Source organism: Corvus brachyrhynchos, unplaced genomic scaffold (genome assembly GCF_000691975.1).
Source record: "Corvus brachyrhynchos isolate BGI_N302 unplaced genomic scaffold, ASM69197v1 scaffold191, whole genome shotgun sequence".
Taxonomy (NCBI): domain Eukaryota; kingdom Metazoa; phylum Chordata; class Aves; order Passeriformes; family Corvidae; genus Corvus; species Corvus brachyrhynchos.
In genome coordinates this window covers 3031522-3058101 of record NW_008236487.1, presented here as the reverse complement: position 1 = coordinate 3058101, position 26580 = coordinate 3031522, and the positions used below count along the sequence as shown (strand labels likewise).

Here is a 26580-nt window from a genome sequence, read left to right as displayed (position 1 = left end):
GAGGAGGATGAGGGCAACAGGGCTTGACCTTTCAGAAACAAAAAGGGGTTTTGAGACTATTGACCACAAGTGCCCTTTTTGGAACCTAAAGCTCTGTGAGCTTTCTCCCCATCCAGAGATAATAAGCTCTCAGTATATTCCAAATAAGTGTGGTTTTTGGCAAGTCTCAAAACTGTCAGCTGAAACCTCTCTTTCGTTCAGCTGGGTGTGAGAATCCAGTTGTGAGGGCCCCTCCTAAAGTTCCAGAGAAACTCCTGGCTGACAGGATTGCTGTGCAGGTGTGACAGGAGGGGAACTGCAGTGTGGTTGTGCCCTCAGCACTACATTTCTGCCAGCACAAGAAATCCTGTGTCCCACCTGCATTTTTTTTTGTTTGGCTCTAAGATTTTCAAGAGGTGCTGCTCCAGCAGTAAAACTGGAAAGCTTGTGTCGAGGAGGATGGTCTTGTAGAAGGGCTGAATCCAATGGCTTCCTCTCTTTCTAATTTCTGTAATCCTTGACCCACCAGTGTGATTAGAGCTGTGATCTTATTTCATATTTCTACCTTTGTTCAGAGAAAATGGATAGGAATATCTCCCATTAACAACACCACCTGAAAGCCCGGCACTGGCTGAGATGTTCGTGTGCTTTAAAGAGCTGAGTCACAAAGCTCAATAATGGCAAAGGAAGCAAACCCTTTTGTAGTTTGCCTAAATGTCACCTTCAGTGCTCTGGACTGCAGCTGTGCTGTTTTCCCTTCAACAAAGGGCATGAAGGTGGCTTGGCCAGCCTGACTAGATATTAATTGTGCTGATGCCTTTGGCAAGGAGTATTGACCTTGTGCATGGGCAGGGAATGATTTGGTGAGCATTCTGTTCCCACCACACCGTGCCACTGCCCAATTTGTGGCTGTACTCCCACCAGCCCTCCTGTGTGGCTGATGAGGATGCCTGCAGTGGGTGACATGGTTGGCCCACAAGGTCATTCCTGGAGGAGGTGGCTCAGTGTGACCCAGACCAGGCCCACACATGGGGGCTGTTTCAGCTCTTCATGGGTGGACAAAGGGGACAACCTTCCTGCTGTCCTACTAAAATACCTTATCTTTGTGCTAAATCTTGTTTGGGCCATACCCTCAACTGCTGCAAGTAGCAGCTTGCTCCTCTTCCCTGGATTTCAAACTGGCACCTACAAAGAAGTCGAGAGTTCTCCGTCACGTTTTTGCATCCTTGGAAAGGCAGAAAGAGGGCACAGCCAATTAGAGCAGTAATTGCTTCTGCCATTTCACCTAAACCTGTCTGTGAATGAGTTTTAAGAAAGCTTAATGCAATAGCTGGGAAACATAAATTACCACCAAAAAAAAAAAATCTACCTCTAGTTCTTTTGGTGTCTCTGTTGGGAAAGGCAATATTTACAATTGTCAGTGTTAATTTTCTCAGTGATCATCCAACCCAATCAAACAGATGAAGGACAGTCAGAGATGGCAAGCTGAGTCCCTATCTTAAAGACTTTGAACAATGTCAGGAACTATTTTTGAGTCTACACTTGAATTATTTTTCCTTGAATAACTTTTTTTTTTTTTTCCCCCAGAAAGTCTGCTGTAGATGTGCATGAAAAAAGGAAAAGGAGGAGAAAACCATAAGGCTGTGTTAAACAATATGAGGAAAGAGTAGAGGTTATGCAAAGTTCAGGAAGCAAAGGGATATGGTTTAGAAAAACACTGAGATAATGAAAGATAATATATAGATGAAGTAACTGCAATATTGTTCCCCCTGAAACTTGCCTTGTGGGCTCCTGAGGGAAAATAGAAGTTGACATCTGCTTACTTTGGATTGCCTAGCTGGAAAAACATATGAGATGATACGCATGAGACAACATCCTTGTGGGCCTATTGCAGTGTTGATAGGAGTGATAAGTTATAGAAGAGAGAGGAGGTAGCAGCAAGCCAGTTATTCTTGATCAAACAAGACAGAGGAATAGGATATTTTTGTAAGCCCAGTTTAACACTGATTTGATGCGTGCTGTTCCCTTTTTTCTTTTCCTAAAATTAAGGATCTAATGTATTTTTTGGGTGTGTTGATCAAGTGAGTTTAAATTGTAACACAGATTTAGATTATTTTTTGAGAAAAACTTTTCCAGCATATGGCTAATGAGACCCTGGATTTCCCCAGGCCCTCATTAGAGGCCCATGGAAGAGGTTGGGAAGTACTGCTTTTTGGGAATTACCTTGGCACAGTTGCTCCTGCCTTAAGGATGTGAGATGCCTTCCTTTCTTTTCAGCCCCATTTCTGTGATTGTTTGGGAAACCATTTCAAAAAACATTGAGTTTTGGGAAGCCCATATCGAACAGGCAATTGCTTTGTTCTGAATAACTTCCTAATAATTTCATCCGAGCTCTTTTTTACTCTGGGTCCGTCACAGACATGCCCTAGTTCAGCAGCAAGTTTCTTGATCAGATTCCTTCATGAAAGCATAGAAATACAAGTATTTATGTCAGTATATTCCTTAATTCTTTGTATGTTTCATGTCTAAAATGTGAATATACTTCAACCTCTTTTATAATTTTTAAATAGCGTGGAGTTCAAAACAGTACATGCTTAACATTTGAAACATTGTATGAAGATATCTGAAAGCTCTTTTTTATAAAAGGGCTTCTTTAAAAGCTTTGGGTTTATTCTTTGGTCTTATGTTTTTCTTTCAGTCGCTTCTCACAGCAACATAAAGGCAAATGTAATGGAAACAAGTACTAAGTTCTGGGAATGGCAAATAGAAAAAGCATAAGTAGGGGAAAAAAAGTTCTGCTTTTCATAGCTCTTCAGAAGTCTTCGGGAGCTTGCTAGAAGTGCTGGCTCTAGTTCAATGTGCTTTTATTGGCATACATGAACAAATTACCCAGGGCACAGCTATTTTTCTTACTGTAGTAAAAACAGGGTCGCTGAATAGAGGCTTTGTGTAGGACAAATATTTTTCCTTTGAAACTGGGTACAAGTTTAAAGTTTATCTAGTGTGCCTTCTGGAAAAGGGAAAAATACACTTCTCAATCTCACAGAATAGAAAATGTATTCCAGTTTAGGCAGCTCAGAGCTCTAGAAACAAAATTTAATCATTGGAGGAGCTGGCATAATTTTATAATAAACAGCATCATTTCTTAGTTGCCTAGAATGTGGGAGGAAGCTCTGTGTTTATGTTGTTTGTAGCTGTCCTTCAAAAATTTTCTATGGATTCCTTCCCTCTAGCATCTTTCACCGGGCTCTAACTTTTTCTAGCCACATGGGTGTAGCCAGGAGGATAAGGGCGTTATGGAAAATAGTTTTTAAGATAACATTCATGGCTCCAAGGACCGTCTCCACGGGTAATTCTTCTAATTCCAGCTGAAGCTGGAGCACATTTGGCGTCGTGTCATTGCCATTCAAAGTCGGGCAGCCCCTGAAGTTTGGCAGTATCCTGTAGCAGCAGAGTCTCCAGTGAGGGTCGTTTGTGCAAGATCCCCATAAATTGGTGACTCGACTTGAAACTTAAAAACCTAATTATTTAATCTTTCTGAGGTCTGTAGGAGGGCAACCTGAAGGAAGATTTGAGATGAGTGCTTCTTAAGTAGCGTTAAGTCACAACAATCACGTCTAGAGCAGTTCTTGTAGAGGTTGGAAGTGAATGGCACAGTCAAATTTCCCCAGCCTCACCTGTCACTCCTTCAGCCAGGAAAGGATCAAAAAGCGTTACCTCATATGGCTTTTTAGCTCCTTCCCTTTCTCCTTTCCACCTTCCTGCCCACACCTATTTCACACACATTTATTTCTAATGAAAGCACCAGTTGAAGAACAATAAATTCATATTCGGAAAGATTTTTGAAAACTATCTTCCTTCAAAACGTGGGAGCTTTCCAAAAAGTGTAGCTCCTCTGAGGTTTCCTGGGGGCAGGGTGTCTAGGGCTTCTCTCCCAGACTATCTGGCATTAGTTTTAAAAAAATTTGATACTAAAAATGCCTCAGCAAACATTTTCAATTGAATGAATGAGCAAATTGCAATAAAATACCTGTTGTAGCATTTCAGAATCCCTTTCTAGTAACAGTTTGGTAAATTTGGCTTGGTAACCATCAGTGATAAACTCCTGGGAAAAATTTTCTTGTGATAATATGAAGAATCAAACTCCATAATTTGAGTTAATTGCAGGCAAAAACATTTTGCAGTGATTATCTTTTATAAAGGCTTCTAATTTTGTCATCCTTAATCACTGGATGTTAGCTGGAAACCTGATATGTGATTGTAAAAGCATTAACAGTTTATAAAGTATATATACTTTTACTTCTGAAAGTCAAGCCTGTAAACTTGCCAAGCCTAGGCATTCACAGCAGAGCCTGCTTCTGAAAATTTGAATCTGTGAATTGATTTGGAAAAGAATCACAGTTATGCTTTTGATTTAGGTGATTTAAAACAAAAAAAAACCCCTCAAAAATATGACATTTGCTGAATATATGTTCCTTGGATGGAAACACACATAAAGGAAGGGCTTGGCCCAGATTAATGGATGAGAAAATTGTATCTGTACAGCAAAACATAAATGATTGCAACTGGAAAACCAGAGAGGTGAAACACCGAAAGTTTAAATCTATTTTCTTCCCGCAGATTGTGGGATCTGCTATTGTTCAGCCTATTTGCTTCCAGGAAACAATTGCTGAGTTACATAAGTGCACTGTAAATACTGTGGCAGGGTGTGACTTCAGTCAGCTGTGACCTCAGTTCAGTGAGTTCTTTTACACTTGACTCACTTTGTGCTGAATAACTGTGGCCCCGATGTGGGCTGATCACTTCAGCTCCGATGTTTAAGATAGCGCCTTTTGTTTACTTGCTGAATTTCAATACATTCTTCTTGGGTGATGTGCGCATTAATGCCAACAAAAACTGATGCTCAAGTTTTTTGGTGACCCCAGCAAACATCTCCAGCTGCTGCTGGGATGCAGGTGAGTTATTACGTGTCTGAAAGTGCTGAGAGCTGCGTGGACCACGGTCAAGGTCACGCATCCTACTGCAGTCACATGCCTGTTTTTACCCTCAGGTGAGCGGGAGTTGTCCTTGAAGTTTATTGTTTCAGATTCACGCTTCAGAAGGAAAAACCATCAGGGAAATGCTATATGATAGAGAAGACTGTTTGACTTCACTCTTCTGTGCAAGCAAAGTCACACAGCTCTTCTCGTGTCTCTACTTACTCCATTCTGCAGTGGAGTAGGAAACGATTTTGGGTTTCCTGGTTGGTGCCAAGGAGGTATTTAAAGCAGAAGGGAGAAAAATAAAAAGTCATGTTCCCTTGAAAAATATTTTTTCCAGTGCATGTTTTTCAGTGACAACAAAATAATTGTATTTTTGGACAGTATTAAATTGAATATCTCAGTTGGGTCAGTGATGGTGTTACGGGTTCTTTTTTTTCATAGATGGGAAAATTGAACAAATTTGTTGTTTGTAAAAGTCAGTGACTGCTGCTGCTAGGATTTAAAATAGCTTATAGTGCAACTTATCCTCCAATTTTATTTAAAAATTAAATTGCTTTCCCTGCCTTTTCTCTCTTCTACCTCATCTTCAGAGTCTCTACAGGTTTGTTGTTACCTTACCATGTGGACACTGTGTATCTAGGCCCCTTCTCATGATGTCTCCTAGTAGTAACGAAATACAAGAGGTAGTGCTCTGGATGGGAAGTCAGGAGCAGCAGTTTCCCCCATAGATTCAAGACAAAGTACTTTTTGTAGGCCCCAGAGTTTGAAAGAAATAAGATTCCTGTAACACAGGGTAAGTTTTAAAGGAAACATACAGTTCTCTGCTGAGAGTGTCTGTGAACCAGCTTCAGAGTCAAACCTCTGTGCTGAAGTAGGGCACAGGTTTGACTCACAGGTATTGCCATTGTTGCTGCCATTCACTGCAGCTTCATAACCACATGTCTTTGAGGACAAATTCTACTTCTTACGTGGCTTATGTGTGTATGACAAGTGAAAACCTGGTCCCTTTTAGGAGGCTTGCTGACTAGATTTGGAATTAATTCAAATCCTTCCCAGGAATCATGTGTTAATTTACTTTCATGTACGCACGATGTTGCAAGTACATTGACAATATTAGGGGAATATTTTAAATTACTTCTGAGAATATGAATACTCTGCTAACATTTCTGGCATTAAAAACTTGTTCAATCCCCAAAACCTGTGTTGGTTTAGACTGTGTTACGTGAAGTCATGAGGTTTTGCGTATCAGTCTTGTGAAGCCTTGTTTGCATATTATTTGAGTTAGGGAAGTTTGAAGAGTTCCTCAGCATTATTAGAATAGTATGTGCTCATTTATTAAGTTCTAAAATTAAACTTTTAGATTTACTGTTGAGCCCCAGTGTGAGTTTACCCTTCTGCTCAGCATTGCTGATTTGTTGTGGTCTGATCAATAACTCCTCAATCGTACGTATTTGTTCATCTTTATTAAACAGGGCCTTTTCTGTTTTCACTGAATTGCATGGAAACTGCCTTTTTGATTTACTCTTTTGGAACCCTTCTTTCAGCCAGACAGGGAATATGAACCCTTGCCATAGTAAGGTTTGAGGCCTTTCAGATACACGTGACTTTGCATTCAGAGCACTTTACTGGTGGAAGAGCTGAAGATTCAATAAACAGCTAAACCATCAAGGAATGCCATCAGTGGGTGGTCCACAATGGTTTGGAGCCTGGGTGTTTAAGATGATCAGGAAGCCAGTGGATGTTGCTCCTGCTCAACTTTGTCTTGTTTAATTCAAGCTTATAACCTACTACTGGCATAGGAATTGGTTCTCTATGTGAGCAGCTGAGGGCCTTCAATAACTTCACCAAAAGTGAAGAAAGCAAATCTGTGAAAACAAGAATTAAATCTCACCACATTTCTATTAAACTAAGTTAGAGAGGTATTGATGAGTGTTCCTGTCTTTTTTTCCTCCTCCTCCTCCTCCTCCTCCTCCCCCTCCTCCTCCTTCATGTTAGTTTTTATGATCTGGTTGGAGTATGTCATTATATGGTTTCAGTTCAGCTTTTGTTGTGATCTGTACCACGCCAACTTTAATATTGTCCCTGTGTCATGACACGGTTATTAACTTGCAAATAAATGTGGGGAGGTGGTTAAACCAGTTTCATTTGGGCAACTCGCAGCAGTATTTTAACTCTGTTGGAAGTTCTTTCATTTTTTCACCAAATGAGAGGAAAACTGTATCTAAAACAACAGACAACACCTAAAGACATTGTTTTACTAATCTTTATATACTTTGGAAGTTTTTAGAAGTTTGCATTTCTAAAGTGATGGCTTGTTGGCTGTACACTGCAAACTGAATTTCAAATTAGTGTCTGGAGTGCCCTCTTTTGAAATCTGATGATCTTATTTGAACTATGATGTATAAAAGAATAAAAGGAAATAAAGGAAAAAAAATCAGAGAGTAAGAAGAAGGGAAATACAGCAGTGGTTTCTGTACTGGGTCAGCAGAATTCACCAGTCAGTGATACCAAGGCAGTTTTGGTTTGTCTGGTTTTGGTTTTATTAAAAAAAATTCAAATTTAAAAAAAAGACAAAGCAACAAACTCACCAAAAGTCCAAACCAGGACAAGTTTTTATATATCTCTCTTCAAGTGGAGATACTGAGCGTGTTGTTGCAGCCATGTCAGAATTGGGGTTTATGCCAATCTTCTGCCAGCTCAGTACTCTACTTGAGGTAGACTCACCACAAATACTGATGTATGTGGTACATTATGATCCATTTTTTCTGTTTTCCTCTGCAAATTCCTTCATATGGCATAGACACCTTCCTCTTTAGACTGCTCTCTGTGTGTGGAAGGTTTTTTGTTTGGGGTTTTGGGTTGGTTTTTTTATCCTTCTTCTTTTACACAAGGTATTCCAGCTGTGGTGATACATTCTGCAAGGACTGCATAATGATCTTCATCTTGGTAATTAATACTCATGTTGCTTTAGATGAGTTGGTTAATTCTCTAATTAAAAATAGCAGTGAGTGGTGGCTTCAGTGCTTGGCATATTTATTAACGTTCCTTTGTTGCAATGGGGATTTTTAAGTCTTTGAATCTTTTGTATCTGTAAAGCTGTTTTATTTTCTTTCAATATGGTTAATTATAAAGCATGGCCCAGACCTGAGTGAAAGGGATGGAAGTAGGTTGCCGTGCCAGAATAAGAACTTGTTTTCAAGCAGGGTCTTTAGTAATGTGGCAGTAATGAGGACTAAGTCTATGAACATGATCTGTCTGAAGTTTACTCATTTAGTTCTTCCTGTTGCTCTTCATAATTCTCCCCTTTGTCAAAATAAAAGATAGCTATCTTAATTGTATTGTTAGAATATTACTTTAACAATGAATCACTGGAAAATATCATAGTAGGAAAAAGAAGACTTCCAGAGCATTTTTCATCTTGTTAGTTTTTCCTAATGGAAACCTTCTCTTTTAGCTAACAATTACTGTTCTGATATTAAGTCTTCTACTTTGGTCGATAATTATGACAACAAATTTTCTTAATAAATTCATCCTATCCCTCCTGATGAAAGGAATGCTGCTAATGAACTTAGCATCCTCCTCCTTAGTGAAGGACTGAGGGAGGAGTATTAGATTTCAGAAGGCATCAGTGAAAATCAAAACACTTTCTGAAACTGGCAAAACCAGCATTGATCGAGCTTGTCTGCTGCCCTGCACTGTGGAGAAGGTTGTGAATACACTTACAAATCCCTCCGGGGCGCTCTCTGCCTTGTCATTGTCCCCTGCCTGGCCAGAGTTGTATTTTTTGTCTGTCACTGTCTTTAGTTGCTTGAAATGCTTCTACCCCTGTGACCCCTTACCCAAACAGGCAGGTAATATTGTGGGGTTAAGTTCAGCTTTCTTTAGGGAGTAGAATCCATGGAGGAGAGGGAGACACACCCAGTCCTTTCCTCCCACCCCCAGGTTTCTTTATCAGGAACCCCAGTTAGCTAACACTGCATCCAGCACTAAAACCTAAAAATAGGATGCAACTCAGTGCAGATTTGCATAAACTAAAATGCAATGTAATTAGTGCTAATGGCCATGCTGGACAACTGCTCTGAATATGGAGAGGACCTGAAAAAAAACCAGCATTTTCAAAATTATTTTATTGTGGCTATTGTATTAACGTGTTTCCTGGTGCTTGGACACAGGAGTGAATACTGGAGTCTATACAGCTCAGAAAGTTTCAAAACCCCCCTCATGAATGTAGAGTGGCTTGAGAGAGGCCAAGGGGACAACAGTCACAGTGGTGGTGAATCAAGTTCATCTATTTCGTGCTGAAACTGCAGCATTTGTAGGGCCTGGCTTCCAATTTTCTGCATTGATTTTTGCCTTCATCTTTTCTACCAGCTTTTGGATGCTCCAAATCTGCTTAATAGGAAACTGAAAACATTACAGAGCAAAGCTGCTGCCAGCTCAAAGGATAGCAGTTTTTCTCAGAGAAATTCTGGTATCAGTGCACCGCGGATGGAAAATCCCCAGGGATCATTCCAGAAGTATTACTTACTTATGCATTCATGTGCATTATGGTGTTTATCTCAAGGCAAGATGTCTTACAACCAGCTGAACTCGTGTTTGCTCTTGGTTGTGCTCTGAAACAAGTCCCGAAGCAGAGGGCAGCAGCAACACTTCATCTGGCTCCACAGGATGTACTTCTGTCAGGAGTTTCCCATTTGTAAGATTTGTGGCTGGAGTGAAGATACAAATAGGAGAGTGATGGGTCAGAACAACAAGGTAGACACGAACGGGACGAGGTTGGAAAAGAAACAGATGAAAAATGGCAATTAAACAGTTTTTGTACATTCTGTAGGTCAGCAGTGCTGAATGCTGTGGGACAGCAGAAGAGACATTTTTATTGAATGCACAGTGAGCTAGGAGTACGTGGATATTTTTTTTTTGCTGTTGTTTTGTTCTTCCGTAACACTTTGAAAAGGGGAAGGGTGGAGAGAGAGTGTCCTTATCTGACATCGCTACATTCCCAAATCCACTGGGGAATAGTGTTACTTGGTAATAGTCCAGTGCTTTTTGTTTAGGCTGGAGTTACAGCCTGTGCCTTGGCTGGGGGAGAATTTTGGGGGGTTTTGTGGGTATGTGATAACAATGACATTTCTTAACCAGTAGACAGTTACCATTCCAGCCATTATTGGCTTTCCTGTTCCTTCCTGTATATCCTTTTCTCCATAGCCTTTCCTCCTCCATAATTTCTGAAATATCCACATCATTAAGTTGTTTCTCTTTTGGTTTCCATATGACATTGTGATCTGCCACTGGATGGGACTGATCGCTTCAGGGTGAGTGGAAAAGATCACCAGGCTCTAGAATATCTGATTTTCTTTAATGATACAGCTCTGCCTTTCTAGAAAAGGTGTTTGGGGTATTTTTTTAAATAAGCTGGGGGATTTTGTTGCTTTCAAACTCCTATTAGGAAATGAAATGGCAGGATGTGTGAGTTGGTGATGTACCGCATAAATTGCATTGTTTTCCCACAGCTGCCATGCTGCAAGATGGGGAAGACAAAGAATAATTTTGCATTTTGACATTTTTAAAAAAGAGTATTTATGAGTGATATAATCATATTGTGTACTGGCATGATTCCCCCCATGCTTGGGATTAGCACCTGTAACTGCTGACCGCTGAAGGACCAATGTACATCTGTCTCAGAAGTGGTTTGTCTGTTATAAAGGCTGGACCCTTGTCATTTATAGAGCTGCTCACTATCAATATCCCTTCAAAAATAAAGCTGATGGCAGCAGGGAAGTCCCCAAGTGGATTTCTTTTGTTGTTGGGACAATTTAGTGGATTTTTATTGTCTTTGAAAATATAATATTTATAACTATTTTTTACTGGTTTTAATTATATATTATTTTAACAAACTTAAAGATAAATACCTTGGTACTTGTCTTATTATTAATTATTATTGTATCTATTTGCTTATTATTCTTTTCTTCTTGAAACCTTACTTAGCTTTCCTGGTTTAAAATACTTCTTTTTCAGAGCAGGCATGATTTAATATTTTCAGGATCCTGAGACATGACCATTTTTGGTCATATTCACAAGTAAACTGTTGATACTTCAGGCCTAATTAAAGAGGGATGGTACAGTTAATTGTGGAGGATGTTTATTTTTAAGTCTAGGATGCCACCATGGGCTGCTGTGAATTGCTGGGCTGAGGTGAAAGGGAAGATTAAAGAGGAAGTGGAGTTTATTAATAGACTCCTGGTTGACAATGGCTTTGCAGTGTGCAGGGGTTGACTTTTGCTACAGGACTGACTGGTTATAAGAGATGAAAGAGCATTTGAGATGAGAAACACAGCAGAGAAAGCTTCACAGGTGAATAATAAAGCCCTGCACATACTGTTACCCTTTTGTGGTTTTTCACTTTTCTTCATCATGTGCTTAATTAAAAAAAAAAAAAAAAAACCAACTAAAGAGTTTTCCTAAAATGTTTTTTTTTCTGAAACATTTAAGTTGAATGTGATCAAATTGCCTGATAATTTTGGGGAATCACAAGCAGCTTTTTGATGCTGTTATAAATATTTGAACTAATTATAAATAATTGTGGTGAAGGGTTTCTTTGTATTCACATCCAGGAGTTTTCTTGATCCAAGTGACAGAAGCATTGCATGAAATTGCAATAGCACTGAAATTGTCATGTCAAGGTAGCTGTCCTGGCATTTCAAAAGCACTGGAAAATTTCGTGAGGGACAGGAAATATTGTTGGCTTTACTCAGCTATCTAATAGCAAGTGGTGTTTTGTTTGCATATCAGCTAAAGCTGACTAAAACTTTTGTGTTTGCTTGGCAGAACAAGCTGCTTGCTGCTTTGTTTTCTTTTTTAAATAGTCAAAATTTTTGGCTTCAGATTTTCAGTATCTCTTCATTCAAAATATTCTGAAGCTTCTTGTATTTCAGTGGTGTTATGCCTTACAGTGGGCAAGTATTTAGTCATGAGAGATGTTTTCTTTGCCCAATGTGAAAATCTGCTGCTCAGCTTCCTTGCCGCTTTAAAACTCAGCGTGTCACGCTGACTTCAAAGGCTGAAGCTTGAAATTCTAATATATTACATTCCTTCTACTTAAAATATCTCTTTCACCACCTCCATAAAATTGAGTGAATACAAATACAAACCAAGTATTTGTCAGATTAAGATGTCAGAGCAGTGGAATTATTCTGAGAGATTTTTAAACCAAGGGGCTTTTTTCCCCCCCCAGATCTCACTTTAAGGCAGATAGTTGCAAAATTTGTTATAAATAGGGCTATGAAAAAGACTACAAACCATAAAAGATTATAACAAACCAAAGTATTAAACAAGTGCTATCTTAAACAATGTGTGGGTGAGAAGTAAAGTGGGGATACCAAACAGCAGTGGCGATAATTTGTGTGTTTTGGATCTGGTCACTCTTTGGAAGCCAATCACAGGGTAAACTGTTAAGCAGGACAGCAAATTGAGCGTGGTTGCAGATGATAAGAATTAATAGCTGATATAGGAAGTGTTGAAGAGCTCAGTGGCAGCCTGAGCTGCTGGAGAGGAGCACTCCGAGCAGCTCTGGTCCGGGCAGTCGCTGGAACGGAACAGGGAGTGCACAGTGAGCTGGCAAATTCTGCTGGGAAAATGAGTAGTTGTATCCTTTCGAGTCATGGGACGATTTCAGGATGCTTCCCAAAGGTTGTAATTGCTAATGAATTGAGCAGCACTCAGCACGGGTAGTAATTTATTGGAGGCAGCTGCTGAGGACTGCACTCCATAAAAAGTCTTAGAGCAGCCAAACAGGCTACCAGGTTGGATATGTGATTTGTTTATGGGGAAATGAAAGCAAAATGTGCTTGTGCCACTAAAGAGGTTTTGTAAGGAGCAAGCAAAGATTTCAAAGAAAATTAAATACACTAAAAAAAAAAAGATATACTAAGCCAAATTATAGCATGTGTGAAGCCACTAAAAGCAACACCACCCCTTCCACGTGATTTCACTTGGCATGTCAAATACACCTCTGTTCTGGGTAGTTTTGCTAACTGCAGCTGAGGCAGGAGATGCCAAGTGTTCCTCAGAAAGGTATAAAACCTATGTCCTCAGCACAGAAGACCTGCAGCTTGTATGTCTCTTGAACTGGCAGAATTTAGAGCTTAGCACAGATTTTGACTGGCTTTCTGCATGGAAGAAGGAAGTAGCAGAATGGATGTGGGCACTCAGTAGGTACTGGCAGGTCAAAGAGCTGCTGCTTCTTTGTAAAACGGGAAGAGAGCAGTTAATGTGGGGCAGTGAGCTGCCTTAGGGGCTCAGGAGATCAGCTGGCTGTAAGGCACCTCTGGTGCAAACAGAGCAGGTTGTGCTTGCTTTGGAAATGGAGCTTTTGTAGGTAAAATTTTTATCTGATATACTTTTAACTATTCCCCAGTGTGACTGAAATGTAGAGAAATATTCAAATGTATATTATTCATGTATATATGTAAATGAAAGAATATTTGCCCATGGTAAATTTGAATATGAAAGGGTTATGAAAGTCACTTTCCAGAATCAGTTTTAACTTCAATGGACAGATTATTAAAGGGAGAAGGCATTTTTTAAACTGTCTTATCATGGCCTTTACAGCAGTGCCTTTATATGAAAGGTTTCATTTGGCATGCCAAACTTTCAGGATGTTAAGTGCTGCTTAAAAAAAAAAAAAAAAAAAAAAAAAAGAGTTTTCTTAAGTACCAAAATAGCTAACCAAGTTTCCTTTTGTGCTAACAATTGTGTTTTATTTTGATACTGCATCTTTCTAACAACTCAGCTGATATGTTTCATAGAATATGTATCAAAAGGTCATTCCAGAAGTTTCATTTGAAAGAAAAGAATTGAAATCAAGCACGCTTGACTAATAAAGTTGCCATTCGGAACATCTTGTTCACTTTTGCAGTAGATGTTGTTCTTTGTTTAGTGAGCCTTTTATTTCTACAGCTATTCCTAAAGACCATTGTGTCAAAAATAATAGCTTTGTTCACTAAATTATAAATTATTTGAAGCAATAACTATCAAATTGCTACTGGGAGAAGTTCCATGGCAAGTCTTGGAGGCATCACCGGGATGCAGTTAATAACAATTGAGCTTGTTGATGCAATTTCGTTCCCATTTCAACCATCATTTTCTCATTAGGTTTGTATTACATCTGCATTAAACCTTTGTCTTTTAAGACACTCAATTCATGTGCTGTTGTTTCTTTTCCTAGGTCGTTTCTCCCAGTGAGGGGCAGTAAGAATGAATGGACATATATCAAACACCCCTCCCGGTGGATATGGAAGTTACTTTCCTCAAATGAAGTAAGGTTATGCCTTTGACTTTTCTTTTATGGACAAAATAGTGTTGTACTTCCTTCTTTAGGTTTTCATTGCAGCTAGAGCTATGATTAGTAGATCTCATTGGAATTACACGAAGGCATTTTCTTTAAAAGAGTGAGGGGTTTGCAAATTGTGGAGCCAAAGTGACAGATACTGTCTGACTGATTTCTGTATTAGTGTAAGGGAAAGCTGTGTTGCTGCACGGACTCACCTGGAACAGGAAGATAAATTGCTGTAGCCATGACATCCTTGTTATGTTACTCAGAGAGGTCTTTGTGTGCCTGAGATGGTTAAGGTTAGCTCTGAGTGAATGCATTTTTATGCATAAAAGATGAGGCTGCCTCTCCCAGCTGTGAGAACAGACTGTTTCCCAGTAAACAGAACTGAGCAGGTGCTACCTGGAAGTGTTAGCTTGCCTAAGATAAGAGGATGATCCCTGTATCAGACTTACTGACAACACTGATGAGAATTTACCTATCTGACACCAAGGAACATGTATTCCTATATGGAGCAGGATATCTGTGCTGTCTCTTGCTTCTCATATTGTTGTCCCTTTAAGGTGAACTCGTGTATGATGCATTCTTGAAGCACTTGTGGTCATATTGCCTTTTCATTTGCATAAGACAGTGACAGTCATTTTAAGTGTTACATTAAAAGCAGTTAAAATTCTTAGAAGCTATCAACACTTGTGGACACAAGAAAAAATACCCCAAATCCTACCCAAGTCTTTGGCATAGTCATTATTATTGTTGTTGTTATTATCACTATTATAATTTCGCAGTGAATTTTGTTACTTGAATTAAAGTGGTGTTTGTTTGTGTACCACATCCCGCTTGTGCATGATGTATTAATGCAACAAAAGAGAACCCAGAAAGGTCTGCAACCCAAGTGGAACATTCTTCCTCATATTTATGGTGTGGAACAAATATCCAGTATCATTCCCTCTGTTACTAATGCTGTCGGTATGTGTAGTCCTATATAAGGGGAGGGGTTTTCTCAGTGCCTGCCAAATACATCCATACAGAAGATAATCAGAAATGTTTTCTTCCAGTGGCTATGGCTCTCCAACGTTTGCTCAGGCGGAGAGGGAGCAGAATTCAAGAACAAGTGCAAAAGCTCTCTATGGTAAGGCAGCAAAAAGTCTCTAAACCTCTTTGCGAAATTGCTGTTTAAATACTGATTGTGATGTCGTGGTGGAAATATTTTACACAGATTAATCTGAAAGTGTGTGTACATACACATGGGTGTGTCTGTCAACTAACTTAAAAAACAAAGTGGTTTCATTCCTACTAAAGCTAACTAGAAAATGCTCAGTGCACTAAGTAGAGAGCTCCCACCTGCTCATTTTTCAGGCAGCAATGTGCAAAGCATTCATCACAAAACTCAGTGATCCTATAGCTAAGGTATGCACCAGGGAGAAGGCATCCAGGGGTTTAGCTGGGCTGTGGGTTTGATTTGACCTGTACCGCCTTCTGCCTCCCCAGCTTCATCCCCTCTAAGCACAAAAGGCACTTAAAATATTATTCTTCTTCGGCACAAGGATTTAATGGAAATTAGAGTTGGTATAGCAGATTTGGAGTCCTATTTGGCGTGCTGTTTTCAGCAGGCTCTGTGACTGTCAGATGTGATGCCACTTACAAATGCCTAAAGGTGGTTGCACTCACCTATTACGGTATCCCCCAGCCGTAGGGAGGAGAGGAGAGATCCAACAAGCAGGAATTGTGCAGCAAGATTGATTGATTGGTTATTTTACAAACTCTTTTATAGACTTTTTTCTTCATAGTCTAATTGGACAAAGGATCAGCCACCCCTTGGGGTGATTGGCAAAAATCCTAAAACATCCATTGTCAAAATATTTTTCTACTGTACCATAAACAAAGCTCTGCACGGTCGCAGGTGTTCATAGCTTATAGACCTCTGCTACTCTCTTTGTGAGAGAGAAAAGTATCTCATGGCACTGGAAAGAAGCAAGAGAAATTCTTGCTAGCTGTATTTTTGTATCCACACTCACCAGCTACAACTGCTAGTATTTGTCTTGGCTGTACACACTACTCTCCAGCCTAATGCCAAATCACTGTGGAGGAGAAATGCAGTCATGTTCCTTGCCAGCCAAATTGCACCATTTTCAGGTCATCCTCCTCCACTGTGAATACATCCCACTGATAGCTGTGCTGGTAATGGAAGTAGAAGCAGCAGTGAGGCTGTGAGAAGTTCTGCTTTGTAAATCTGTGCCTGTTGCTAAATGTTCTTTTGAAAGTCAATATGACTGATGAGACTGGGAGGACAAGGCTTCCCCTGAGAACCTGGTCCTGTGCTGGACCCCTCAGACATCAGTCAGCTCTCCCTCTGGGCATCTGCCACTCTTCTGCAGGTTAATCAGCTGGAAAGCTCAAAGAGCAGTGGCTAATAACTGCAACATCCCAAGTAGTAATCTTTTCTCCCTCCTGTTTTGGCTGGAGTGGTGGCTGGGAGTGAGCTCAGAGGTTAGCTCCCTAACTCCTCAGAGGTTAGGGGAGTGATGGCAGCATGCTTTAGAACCTTAGAATCATTTTAGGTTGCAAAAGACCTTTAAGATCAAGTCCAGCCATTAACCCAGCACTGCCAAGCCCACCGCTGAACCATGTCCCCAGGTGCTTCATGTACACATCTTCTAAATACCTCCAGGGATCGTGATCCAACCACTTCCCTGGGCAGCCTGTTCCAGTGCTTGACAACCCTTTTGGTGAAAACATTTTTCCTAATATTCAGCTTAAACATGGTGCTGCATGTGAACCATTCTAAGTTCAAGTTTACTATGTTTTAGTGCTGTGCTACTAGAGTCAGTTACCTGATGTAGTGCTGAAGGCAGGAACTGCAACTGAGGAAATTTCTGAGCTGATCAACTTAAAGAGTGATTTCTGCATCCTGTATGGGTTCACTCAACAAACCGATTGCAAGTGTTGACAGAAATAGCAGCTGGTAACAGAAACCAGCAAGAGACATTGCAAAAAAACCTTAGCAGATTATTTCTTTATGAGATACGACAAGAGTGTTGTGATCTCTTTTTCATTTTATGTCATCATCATAATTTTTCAGGAGTACAGGGTTTGAACAGTGTGGCAGTATCAGTGTCTTAACTATGTCCTTTAATCTTTGTGGGCTTTTAAAATCTCTCTCTGAGCTTTTTCATATCAAACATGATGGGATGGTCATGTGTCAGGAGAAGATAGGGACAAGTGAGTAAATGTGATGTATACAATGGTATTTTTTTACTTCCAAAGTACTTAACTGAATTCAGGTACTAGTTGAAAATGCTTGCCATGGAACTGCTGGGTGGTGGCTCCTGTAAAATGAATCCTTGTCCTTGGTTCACTTCTGTAGCTGGTAGATATATCACAAAACTGTAGTTGCAGTTGCCAGGAGCTGAATGAAACAGAAGGATCAGTTATTCTGGAGCTCCAAGTAGCTATGTATTGGCACAGCTTTTAGAGTGGAGTTTGCACATTTTACTACTTTTGCTCTGTTTTATACACATAGAGAACTAGGCTGTTGCTACCATCACATGCATGAGCTGGAGAAAACAAGGAAAACACCTAAAATCCTTCTCAAATTCAGGGCATTTCTTCTAATTTTTAGCAACCAAGTTGCTATTCTTCTGCATCCCACACGTGCCTCTTCTTTCTTTGTGATGTTAAATTTTCTGTGCGTACTGTCCCAAACAGGGTGGGAAGCAGCTGAGTGACATTGGAATTGTTAAAATGTGTTGAAAACGCTCGTTACAAAGTGTTTAATTGATAGTTAACAACTAACTGAAGTATTTTATTTGCGATTCATGAGACTGAGATCCTATAAAGCAGGAGGAAGCTGTCTTCGCTTTCTTTTTCTATGTTGCTGTGTACATATATTTTAAATGTATGTTTTATATTATTTAGGTTAATTCAGAAAGCTCATGTGTTTAATAGAGTCACTTATACTGGAAAAAAAAATAATTTTACTGTAAAAGTAAAATGGACTGTGGTTTTTTTTTTGCTTTACTAAAATGTGACAATGTGACATAAGCAGCAAACTTTCCCCATCAAAATGTTCCTTTTCTTGGAAAACCTGAGGGTCGTTTGGACCAAGCCACATATTCATGACTATCAACGAGTAAAAACAGTACCTGGGCTCCTAAGTGACTACTTGATCTTGAACTCAATTTCTTCCAAGCACTGTAAAGACTAAACTAAAATAAACATGATTATTATTACCATTATAATTGTTATTATTACCAATACAATTATTGTTATAATTATCACCATTATTATTTTTACTACTTATTATTGCTTATTGGTATAAGTGTGTATGTTTATGTATATACACAGGCATGTTTGTGTCCTGGCATGAAGTTTATGCCTTAGATCCCGCTGCTGAGGTGATTCATGACTGTTCAGCCCTTCAGCCATCAGACAGAAGGTTGGCCACAGTGCAGTGGGAAAGGAGGCTGGAATATTATTGGTGTTACCAGCAGTTCAGCTAAAAGCCAGACTGGAGCCATTGCTATCTCTACTGTGCCTGTCTGATAGTGAAAACTTCCCTGCAATTGCCTTTTTTCCTGTGTCAAATAATCCCTTTGTTTTCACTCATTTCCTTCCTGAAATGAACTGCTTTCTATTTGCATGACAAATCTCTCTCTGAACCGCCAGGGAAAGTGCCCTCTGCACATTTTTATGGGCTTTATTTCATCATTTGCTTCCTGATCTTTCCATCTGAAATGGGTTTTGGCTCCTGCTGTCATCTGTTGTTCTAGCACTGGCTTCTCCATCTGTCTTGAGCAGTTCTGCCTGTGGGGAGACGTGCAGCAGTCTCAGGGCTGTGCTGGGGCTTTGCCAGCCAGTGGCACGGTGTGGAGCAGCCTCATTCCTCAGGAGGAATGAACCAGGAGCTCAATCCAGATTGTCAGATTATTGTGCAGCATGGAACTGAAAGGTGTTGCTAAAATTGTCTTTGCACAGCACATTAGAAAGGACTGGGTGTTGTGTACACCGAGTTTATACTCTCACAGCTGTGATTTGGAGCTGGAAGTGGAACTGCCTGTGTATTTCTGCTTTGCTCACATGCCTCATTCAGAGCAAGAGCTGCAGTGTAACAAATTCAAGGAATTCTCAAGCAGCTCCCAGGCAGGTAAATGAGTCCATTGAAAGAAGCCATCCACGTAACATGCTTGTAGAATTTTGATTCTCAAATTAAGTTGACAATTGACTTCTAAACGACACGCTTCCTTTGACAGCTAGTTCCACACAGCCAAGCTTGTGGCATAAATCTCTGAAAGTGATAGTGTTTGCACCTCTGAAAAGGAGATTTGGTTTGAACTTGAGTTTTGACCTTTGTCCCGGATGTTTAGGTCACGTCTCCTGCACTTTGCTCGGCCTCAAGCAGATTTTTTTCTGGCTGGGCTGCAATTTCTTCAGCAATTCATGTTATCAGCAGTCAGTCCAATGCAGATAAATGGTAGTAAACTAAGTATTGGGCTTTTCTGCTTGATGATGTGTGGAAATATTTTACACTGTCACTTCAGGATTCTTAGGACAGATTGTGGGGCAGACTCTCAATCCATGTCTGTGTGGATTGCCATCAAATTTCAGAGCAATCTACAGTCCTGTTTATCGGTGTCGTCTCTACACTGTCTGGTAGTGTTTTTGACTTGGCCAAAAGTCTTTGGTTAAGGGGTTTCTTTTTGTTTTCTGCTGTTTTGGATGCTTTCAAAAATGAAAATAAAATCAGTAGTTTTCAACATCTCTTTGGAAACAAAAACATGGTCTGCTCCTGGTGATTGGTGAATTCAATAATTTCACAAAACATGAATAGCAGTAACATCCATCCACATCAGACATCAGGAAGAGTACTAGTTTCTGTGGATCAATGTTCCTGTTCCTCTGGAAGCTTTAGTAGCTAGTAGATCTTACATTCAGGACCTATAAGTGAAATGCTGTGCTGCTTTTCACCTTATTGCCTTTGTGTCGTGAGAGATTTTATTTTAATCAAATTCTTCTGGGTTGCCTTTGCTAACGATTGTGGTTAAGAATTTAACTTGAATGTCTTCTGCCATGATCCTCTTTTATTTTTTTTTATTTCACCAGAGAGGAAATCCTTTATGTAAATGGTGTGCAGCATATCGGCAGAGTTTGAGCTAACCTGGTATTAAGACTGCACTGTACTTTAAATGCTGGATGTAGGAGCTGCAATGAGTAGAGTATGTAGGAAAAAAACTCAAGAATTTTGACAGTTTAATTCATTTTTTGGTAATTTTATGCACCGTATCTGGAGGTCTCTGTTGTAGTATTTCACTTCAGCTTCAATAGCCTCTTCATGCATGAAGGGACCTGTGAGAGGCTGAGATTGATTGGGAGGATTAGGAGAGTGAAACAGAGCATACAAAACATTATTCTGTTTTCAGTGTCAGGGGTTGACCCCAGCCAGCAACTGAGGACCTCCCCATTTGCTTGCTCATTCCCTCTGTCTCCTCTCTGCAGCAGAATAGGGGGGAGAATTGGAAGAGCAAAAGCAAGAAAAAAACCTGATGGATCAAGATAAAGATGGCTTAATAGGTGAAGGAAAGAGCAGGGAGGAAAAACACCTGAGTAACACAAAGGCATTTACTCACAACCTTCCATAAGCAGAGCAATGCCCGGACTATCTGGGCAAGGAGGCTTTGGAAAGACTACCTGCCAATTTTTTTGCTGAGCAGGATATTAAACAGTATGGAATATCCTTTTGGTCAGTTGGGGTCAGCTGTCCCAGCTGTGTCCCCTCTCAACCTCTTGTGCAGCCCCAGCCCACTCACTGGGGCAGCAGAATAAGAAATGGAGAAGGCTTTGACACCATTCAGCAGCAGCTAAAATATCCCTGTGTTATCAGATCCAAAATCATCTCCATCTTAGCCAGACCCGCTACATTCAGCACATCAGCAAATTGTGTTGCCCATTTTCAAGAACAGTTCGTGTAATAAATCAAGAGATGTTTTAAGGTTTCTCTAAAAGCAGTCAGATGAATATTCATAGGTAATAATCCGTCACTTTGATACATGAAAGAGTTGAGACATGGAAGCTGCATTTCCAGAAGAATGGCAATAAGCAACTCTGTAGGAAAAGACAAAGAAGTTGTAGACAGATGAAGAAACCTGTGGGAGTCCCGTGCTGAGATCTCTCTGACTTGGAAGTGGAAACACAGAAGTGCTGTAGGAGGGAGCAGCAGTCTCTTGTGTCATCTGGATAGAGGACAGAGAACAGGTTTGCAGGCTCATATCAGGTTTTGTAGCTGCTCAAGGCAGTGGAGCTGGAGGGGTCAGCAGGAGGAGTGCAAAATGGTTTGTGTCCTTTCTGATGGCAAGGTGAGAACTTTCGGAGAGTTGTAGGTAGAATCTGGGACAGGAGCCAAACACTAGGAGAAAGCAGAGGCTGAAACTTCATTTTGAGCTACTGGCAAAAACCATGGGACAAGGCATGCATTCTAGCTGCCATTCTTTTTCTTTTATTTCCTTTCCTTTTTGTTTTTAAATTTTTTTTCTTCTTCTTTCTCTGTGCCATGTTCATATTGTCGTGGGGGGGCTATTCTTCCTTCAGTGTGATTCATGCCAGGCAGCCAAGAAAACCATGTCTCAGGGAGCCTGGGTGGTGAGCAGCTGTAAGGGAAAGGAGACCCACTTACAAACCGCTGGATTGTAAAAGGTTTGAAAAACAAAGGCTGAAGACAAGGCCTTCCACAATGGAAGAATTTTGCCTGATGCCAGGATGCCTATTAGAAGATGTATTTTGAAGGGTGAATAATTTCAGGGTGCAGCTGTAGTATCCCCCTCCAGATCCTCTATAGCAGCGTTTCAGCTGAAACGCTCTGTTCTACTCTAAATGGTAACTTGGGTCTCTAGCAGGTTCTAATTTTCATTCTACCTGCATTAAAGAGACAAATTGGTAAATATGAACTGCTCTCAGTGTGGACTCTCAAGTGTTGTGTCTGTACTTTTTGTTTATTAACACAAACACTGATTGACTTTTGTTAAATGTAAATTTTATTAAAGTTCTTGTTACTATTATGTTGTCATTAACAACGCAGAACTTGAGGGGCTGTCCTCAGCTCTCAAGTGTAGGCAGCCACAGATTTGATTCCCACTTGGAATTCCCTGTCTCTTCTACAAACACTCTTGTTCTCACCATGGCAGTGTGTGTTGAACACCTTTCTTTCCATCATGTCTGACTGGGAGTGTTGTGCTGCTCTTTGGGAGTGGATGAGTTAATCAGTGCTACAAATGGTTTTGGAATTCCTGTCTTAACACAGGACAAAACTTAGGTGAGGCAGAATAAGGAGCCTCCTGCAAAATTTACTCTCTTCTTTTTAATTCCTTTGGAGCCTCTACATATGCCAGACTTTCTTTGTTTATTTAAAGCAACTCCAACTGTTACTGTTTGCAGCATTGATAAATTTTACAGTGGTTGTAAACTTTCTCATGCTTGTTTAATTTAATAGCATAAAACTTACATTTTTGTTTACCTAAAAGAAGATAACACTCAAAACTGAGTATTTGGTGCATTGTTAATTGAAACAAGTAATTTTTTCTTTTTTATTTCAAAGCATATATTCTTTCTTACTGAACAGTATTTAAGTATCATTTACAGTCCACAGCAGAAGACTGCTAACTGATCCCCTTGGAGATGTGAATAATTCTATGGGAATAAACTAGATACTGCTTTTTAATCCCCTTGTTCTTTAGGAACAGATGGACTTTACTTCTTCAGATCATCATCCAAACAAAAAAAGAAAGGTAGCAAATCAGGCAGTACTGCTTTACTGACTGCGTTTTTGGGGTGTGCATGTGTGTGTGTTGTGGTTACAAAGACAATCAACTGAAAAAATAATTTAAGTGACATGCTGCAAAAGCAGAAATAGTAGATACAGATGGAATAATGAGTGTTGATCCTCTGCCCTGGGATTTCAGAATGATGCATAATGAAAGTAAGATATCTATTTTTAAATGTTCACACACCTGGCTAAAATTCTGATAATCTGTGGTGTTCTTAAATTTGACTGTTTGCACACTTCTCTTGCTGAAGCAAACTGAGCAGCTGCTGTACAGGATTAGGATGGCTCTCTAATAAGGAGCCTCCTGCAAAATTTACTCTCTTCTTTTTAATTCCTTTGGAGCCTCTACATATGCCAGACTTTCTTTGTTTATTTAAAGCAACTCCAACTGTTACTGTTTGCAGCATTGATAAATTTTACAGTGGTTGTAAACTTTCTCATGCTTGTTTAATTTAATAGCATAAAACTTACATTTTTGTTTACCTAAAAGAAGATAACACTCAAAACTGAGTATTTGGTGCATTGTTAATTGAAACAAGTAATTTTTTCTTTTTTATTTCAAAGCATATATTCTTTCTTACTGAACAGTATTTAAGTATCATTTACAGTCCACAGCAGAAGACTGCTAACTGATCCCCTTGGAGATGTGAATAATTCTATGGGAATAAACTAGATACTGCTTTTTAATCCCCTTGTTCTTTAGGAACAGATGGACTTTACTTCTTCAGATCATCATCCAAACAAAAAAAGAAAGGTAGCAAATCAGGCAGTACTGCTTTACTGACTGCGTTTTTGGGGTGTGCATGTGTGTGTGTTGTGGTTACAAAGACAATCAACTGAAAAAATAATTTAAGTGACATGCTGCAAAAGCAGAAATAGTAGATACAGATGGAATAATGAGTGTTGATCCTCTGCCCTGGGATTTCAGAATGATGCATAATGAAAGTAAGATATCTATTTTTAAATGTTCACACACCTGGCTAAAAATTCTGATAATCTGTGGTGTTCTTAAATTTGACTGTTTGCACACTTCTCTTGCTGAAGCAAACTGAGCAGCTGCTGTACAGGATTAGGATGGCTCTCTTCTGTGAGTGGCATTTGTCACCGTGGGAGGGGGGCTTCAAGCCAGTGATGTATTTCAGAAACTTGTTTTTCATGAAAAACACTGCAAAGGGGAGAGATAATGGTGTGTTTATAAAATGTGACAAATGCTTCCACAAGTGACATCTGAAAATGAGGGCACTGCTGTTTCTGCACCTGGAATTCCTGTGTGAAGGAGCCCTGGTCACAGAAGAGACCTTTGCAGGGGGGCTTTTATGATGTCCTCACTGCAGATCTCTGTATGTCACAGATCATATGCTTGGTAGTATTTAGATTTTTTTATTTTGCAAAAAGTAACCTAACCTTCCTGTCAACAAAATCACTTCTCTTTTACCTCCAGCTACTCCAGGTGTGATGAAATTGATGTATTTTGAATTTTCATCATATGAAAAAAAATCAAACCACCTATTTTACTTGAAGAAAATCTCAGAAACTGAGATTTTAAATGAAATATAGAAAAAAAATGACCTACTTCCAGAGTTTCCTTAGACCCCTCTCAGCCACTCCCTTAGTGACTTTTTCACAACAAAGCTCCTGATGTTCCAGATCAGGCACTTAAGTGATTGTAGTGAAAAAACACCAACATTTCCATATGTTGCATTCAATTCTTTTCCACTAGAGTTGAAAAGTGTTCTTCAGTATTCATCTAAATTCATTATTTTGAGGTGTGGGTGTGTGTTGTGTCTTCATCTTGCTTTTCCCCATCCTTCCTCTCCTGTTTTAACGTGCATCTATTGTACAGAGTAAAAGACACGTGATGTTTCTGTTTTTGCAGCATTGTGTTCTGTTAGCTGAAAAGCATTCCTGTTTAGAGATATTTTGGTGTATATATGTATATTTCCACACCTATTTCTACATTAGCAATTCAATGAATTGAATACTTTATGAAGAAATAAAGGATGAGTCAGGTCTTTTTTTGTGTGTGGCTTTGCCATCTTGCAGATTTAACCTGAGAAGTGTTTGGATATATCAGAAAATACTTTTGCTTTCAAGGGCGTTCATATAAACACAGCGAGCCCAATGCTTGTTTATCACACTGCTACTAAAGTGGCAAGCCAAAGATTTTAATAATCAGGCTTCCCAAGGAAGTGTTTCCAGTCAGAGCACTGCTCCCCTCCGGTGTCCTGACTCACTGGATGAGATAAGTGCTTTTGTGTGCACCCACCAGCTCTCTGTTAACATTGCTGACGTAAGAATGGACCCTGTGGGGTGTTGGTATTTTCTGCTGAAATACAGATATTAACCACAGCTTATCTCCTCTTCTCTTATCTACTTGTCCAAAGTATCTCTGAGAAACAGTCAAGACACCAGGATGAGACATTGAATGAATAATTATTCTTTCTTTTCCTCCCATCTCTAGAACAAAGGAAGAACTATGCACGAGACAGTGTCAGCAGCATATCTGAAACGTCACAGTATCACGTAGAGGTGAGATGAGAGTGGGACACCAATTACAGATTTCAGTTGCATGCAGTTATTTTTGCCTACATGTTTTCTGAGGATATACAAGCTTGAAGGCACATGCATCTTCCAAAATATCCTGCCAGCCTGGGGTCACTTCAGAACAGATTACACTGAAATGTCTCAAATTCTATAGCTTTGCTGTAATGAGCTCGAATTTGGATGTAGAAAAATGTAAGCAAAGTTGTGTGTAGCTTGGCAAACAGCCAGGACTTCTCAACGGGGCATCAAGACAACATCTTGTCCTGCCCTGTCTCCGAACCTGGCTCCTTGCAAAGATGAGGCAGAGCTGAATAACGCTGTGCTGCTGGCAAGGTACACTGGATGATATTTAAAACTAACACTCTGATCAGCTATAATCAGCAGAGGTATTAGAATATTCATAAAGTGCTGAGCATTAACCCCTCAAAGCCCCAGTGAGTCGAATATGTAGCAGTTAAATACGTTCTGCCTGCACAGATTCTTCCCCAGTGTGAAGAGCAAAGTGTGTGACTTGCTGTCTTAAGCTGCTTTGCAGAATTACTGCATGCTGCTCTCATATTTAAAATACTCAGCAGGGTCAGCCTGAGTGCCTGTATGTAACCTGTTAAGCACTTTTAAATGTAGTGCCTCCTTTTGTAGCCTTACTTTGGCTCAAACTTTCTCCTCCTGCCATCAGACCAGTGCCATGGGTTAAGCCAAGTCTTGCAAGTACCACGGATTCTCAGCTCCTTTTTGCTGGGTTTTAAATCGTCTGTGGATTGTGAGATTATATGCAGAAGACTCCTAATTTCAAGTGCTTCAGTACTATGATCAGCTCATCAATAAATACATGTGTTGGTTCTGATTGCCTGTCTATTTTTGTGTGGTTTCTTCATAACGGTTTTGGTCCTGTACTGACATTACAATTAGTACTTGCATTTGGAATCTAGGCATTC

At 39.9% G+C, this 26580-nt stretch overlaps 1 protein-coding gene across 3 annotated transcripts in view; it reads left to right on the top strand.

Moving 5' to 3' along the window:
- The window catches only part of EPS8 (epidermal growth factor receptor pathway substrate 8), a 128267-nt gene that overhangs the window by 61506 nt on the left and 40181 nt on the right, over window positions 1-26580 (top strand). For all 3 annotated transcript variants that reach the window (XM_017726275.1, XM_017726274.1, XM_008644013.2), the window contains 3 exons: window positions 14185-14275; window positions 15345-15418; window positions 25563-25630. In XM_017726275.1, the coding sequence (XP_017581764.1) occupies window positions 14214-14275; window positions 15345-15418; window positions 25563-25630 (204 nt within the window). In that variant the 5' untranslated portion in view covers window positions 14185-14213. The remainder of the gene's footprint in view (window positions 1-14184; window positions 14276-15344; window positions 15419-25562; window positions 25631-26580) is intronic.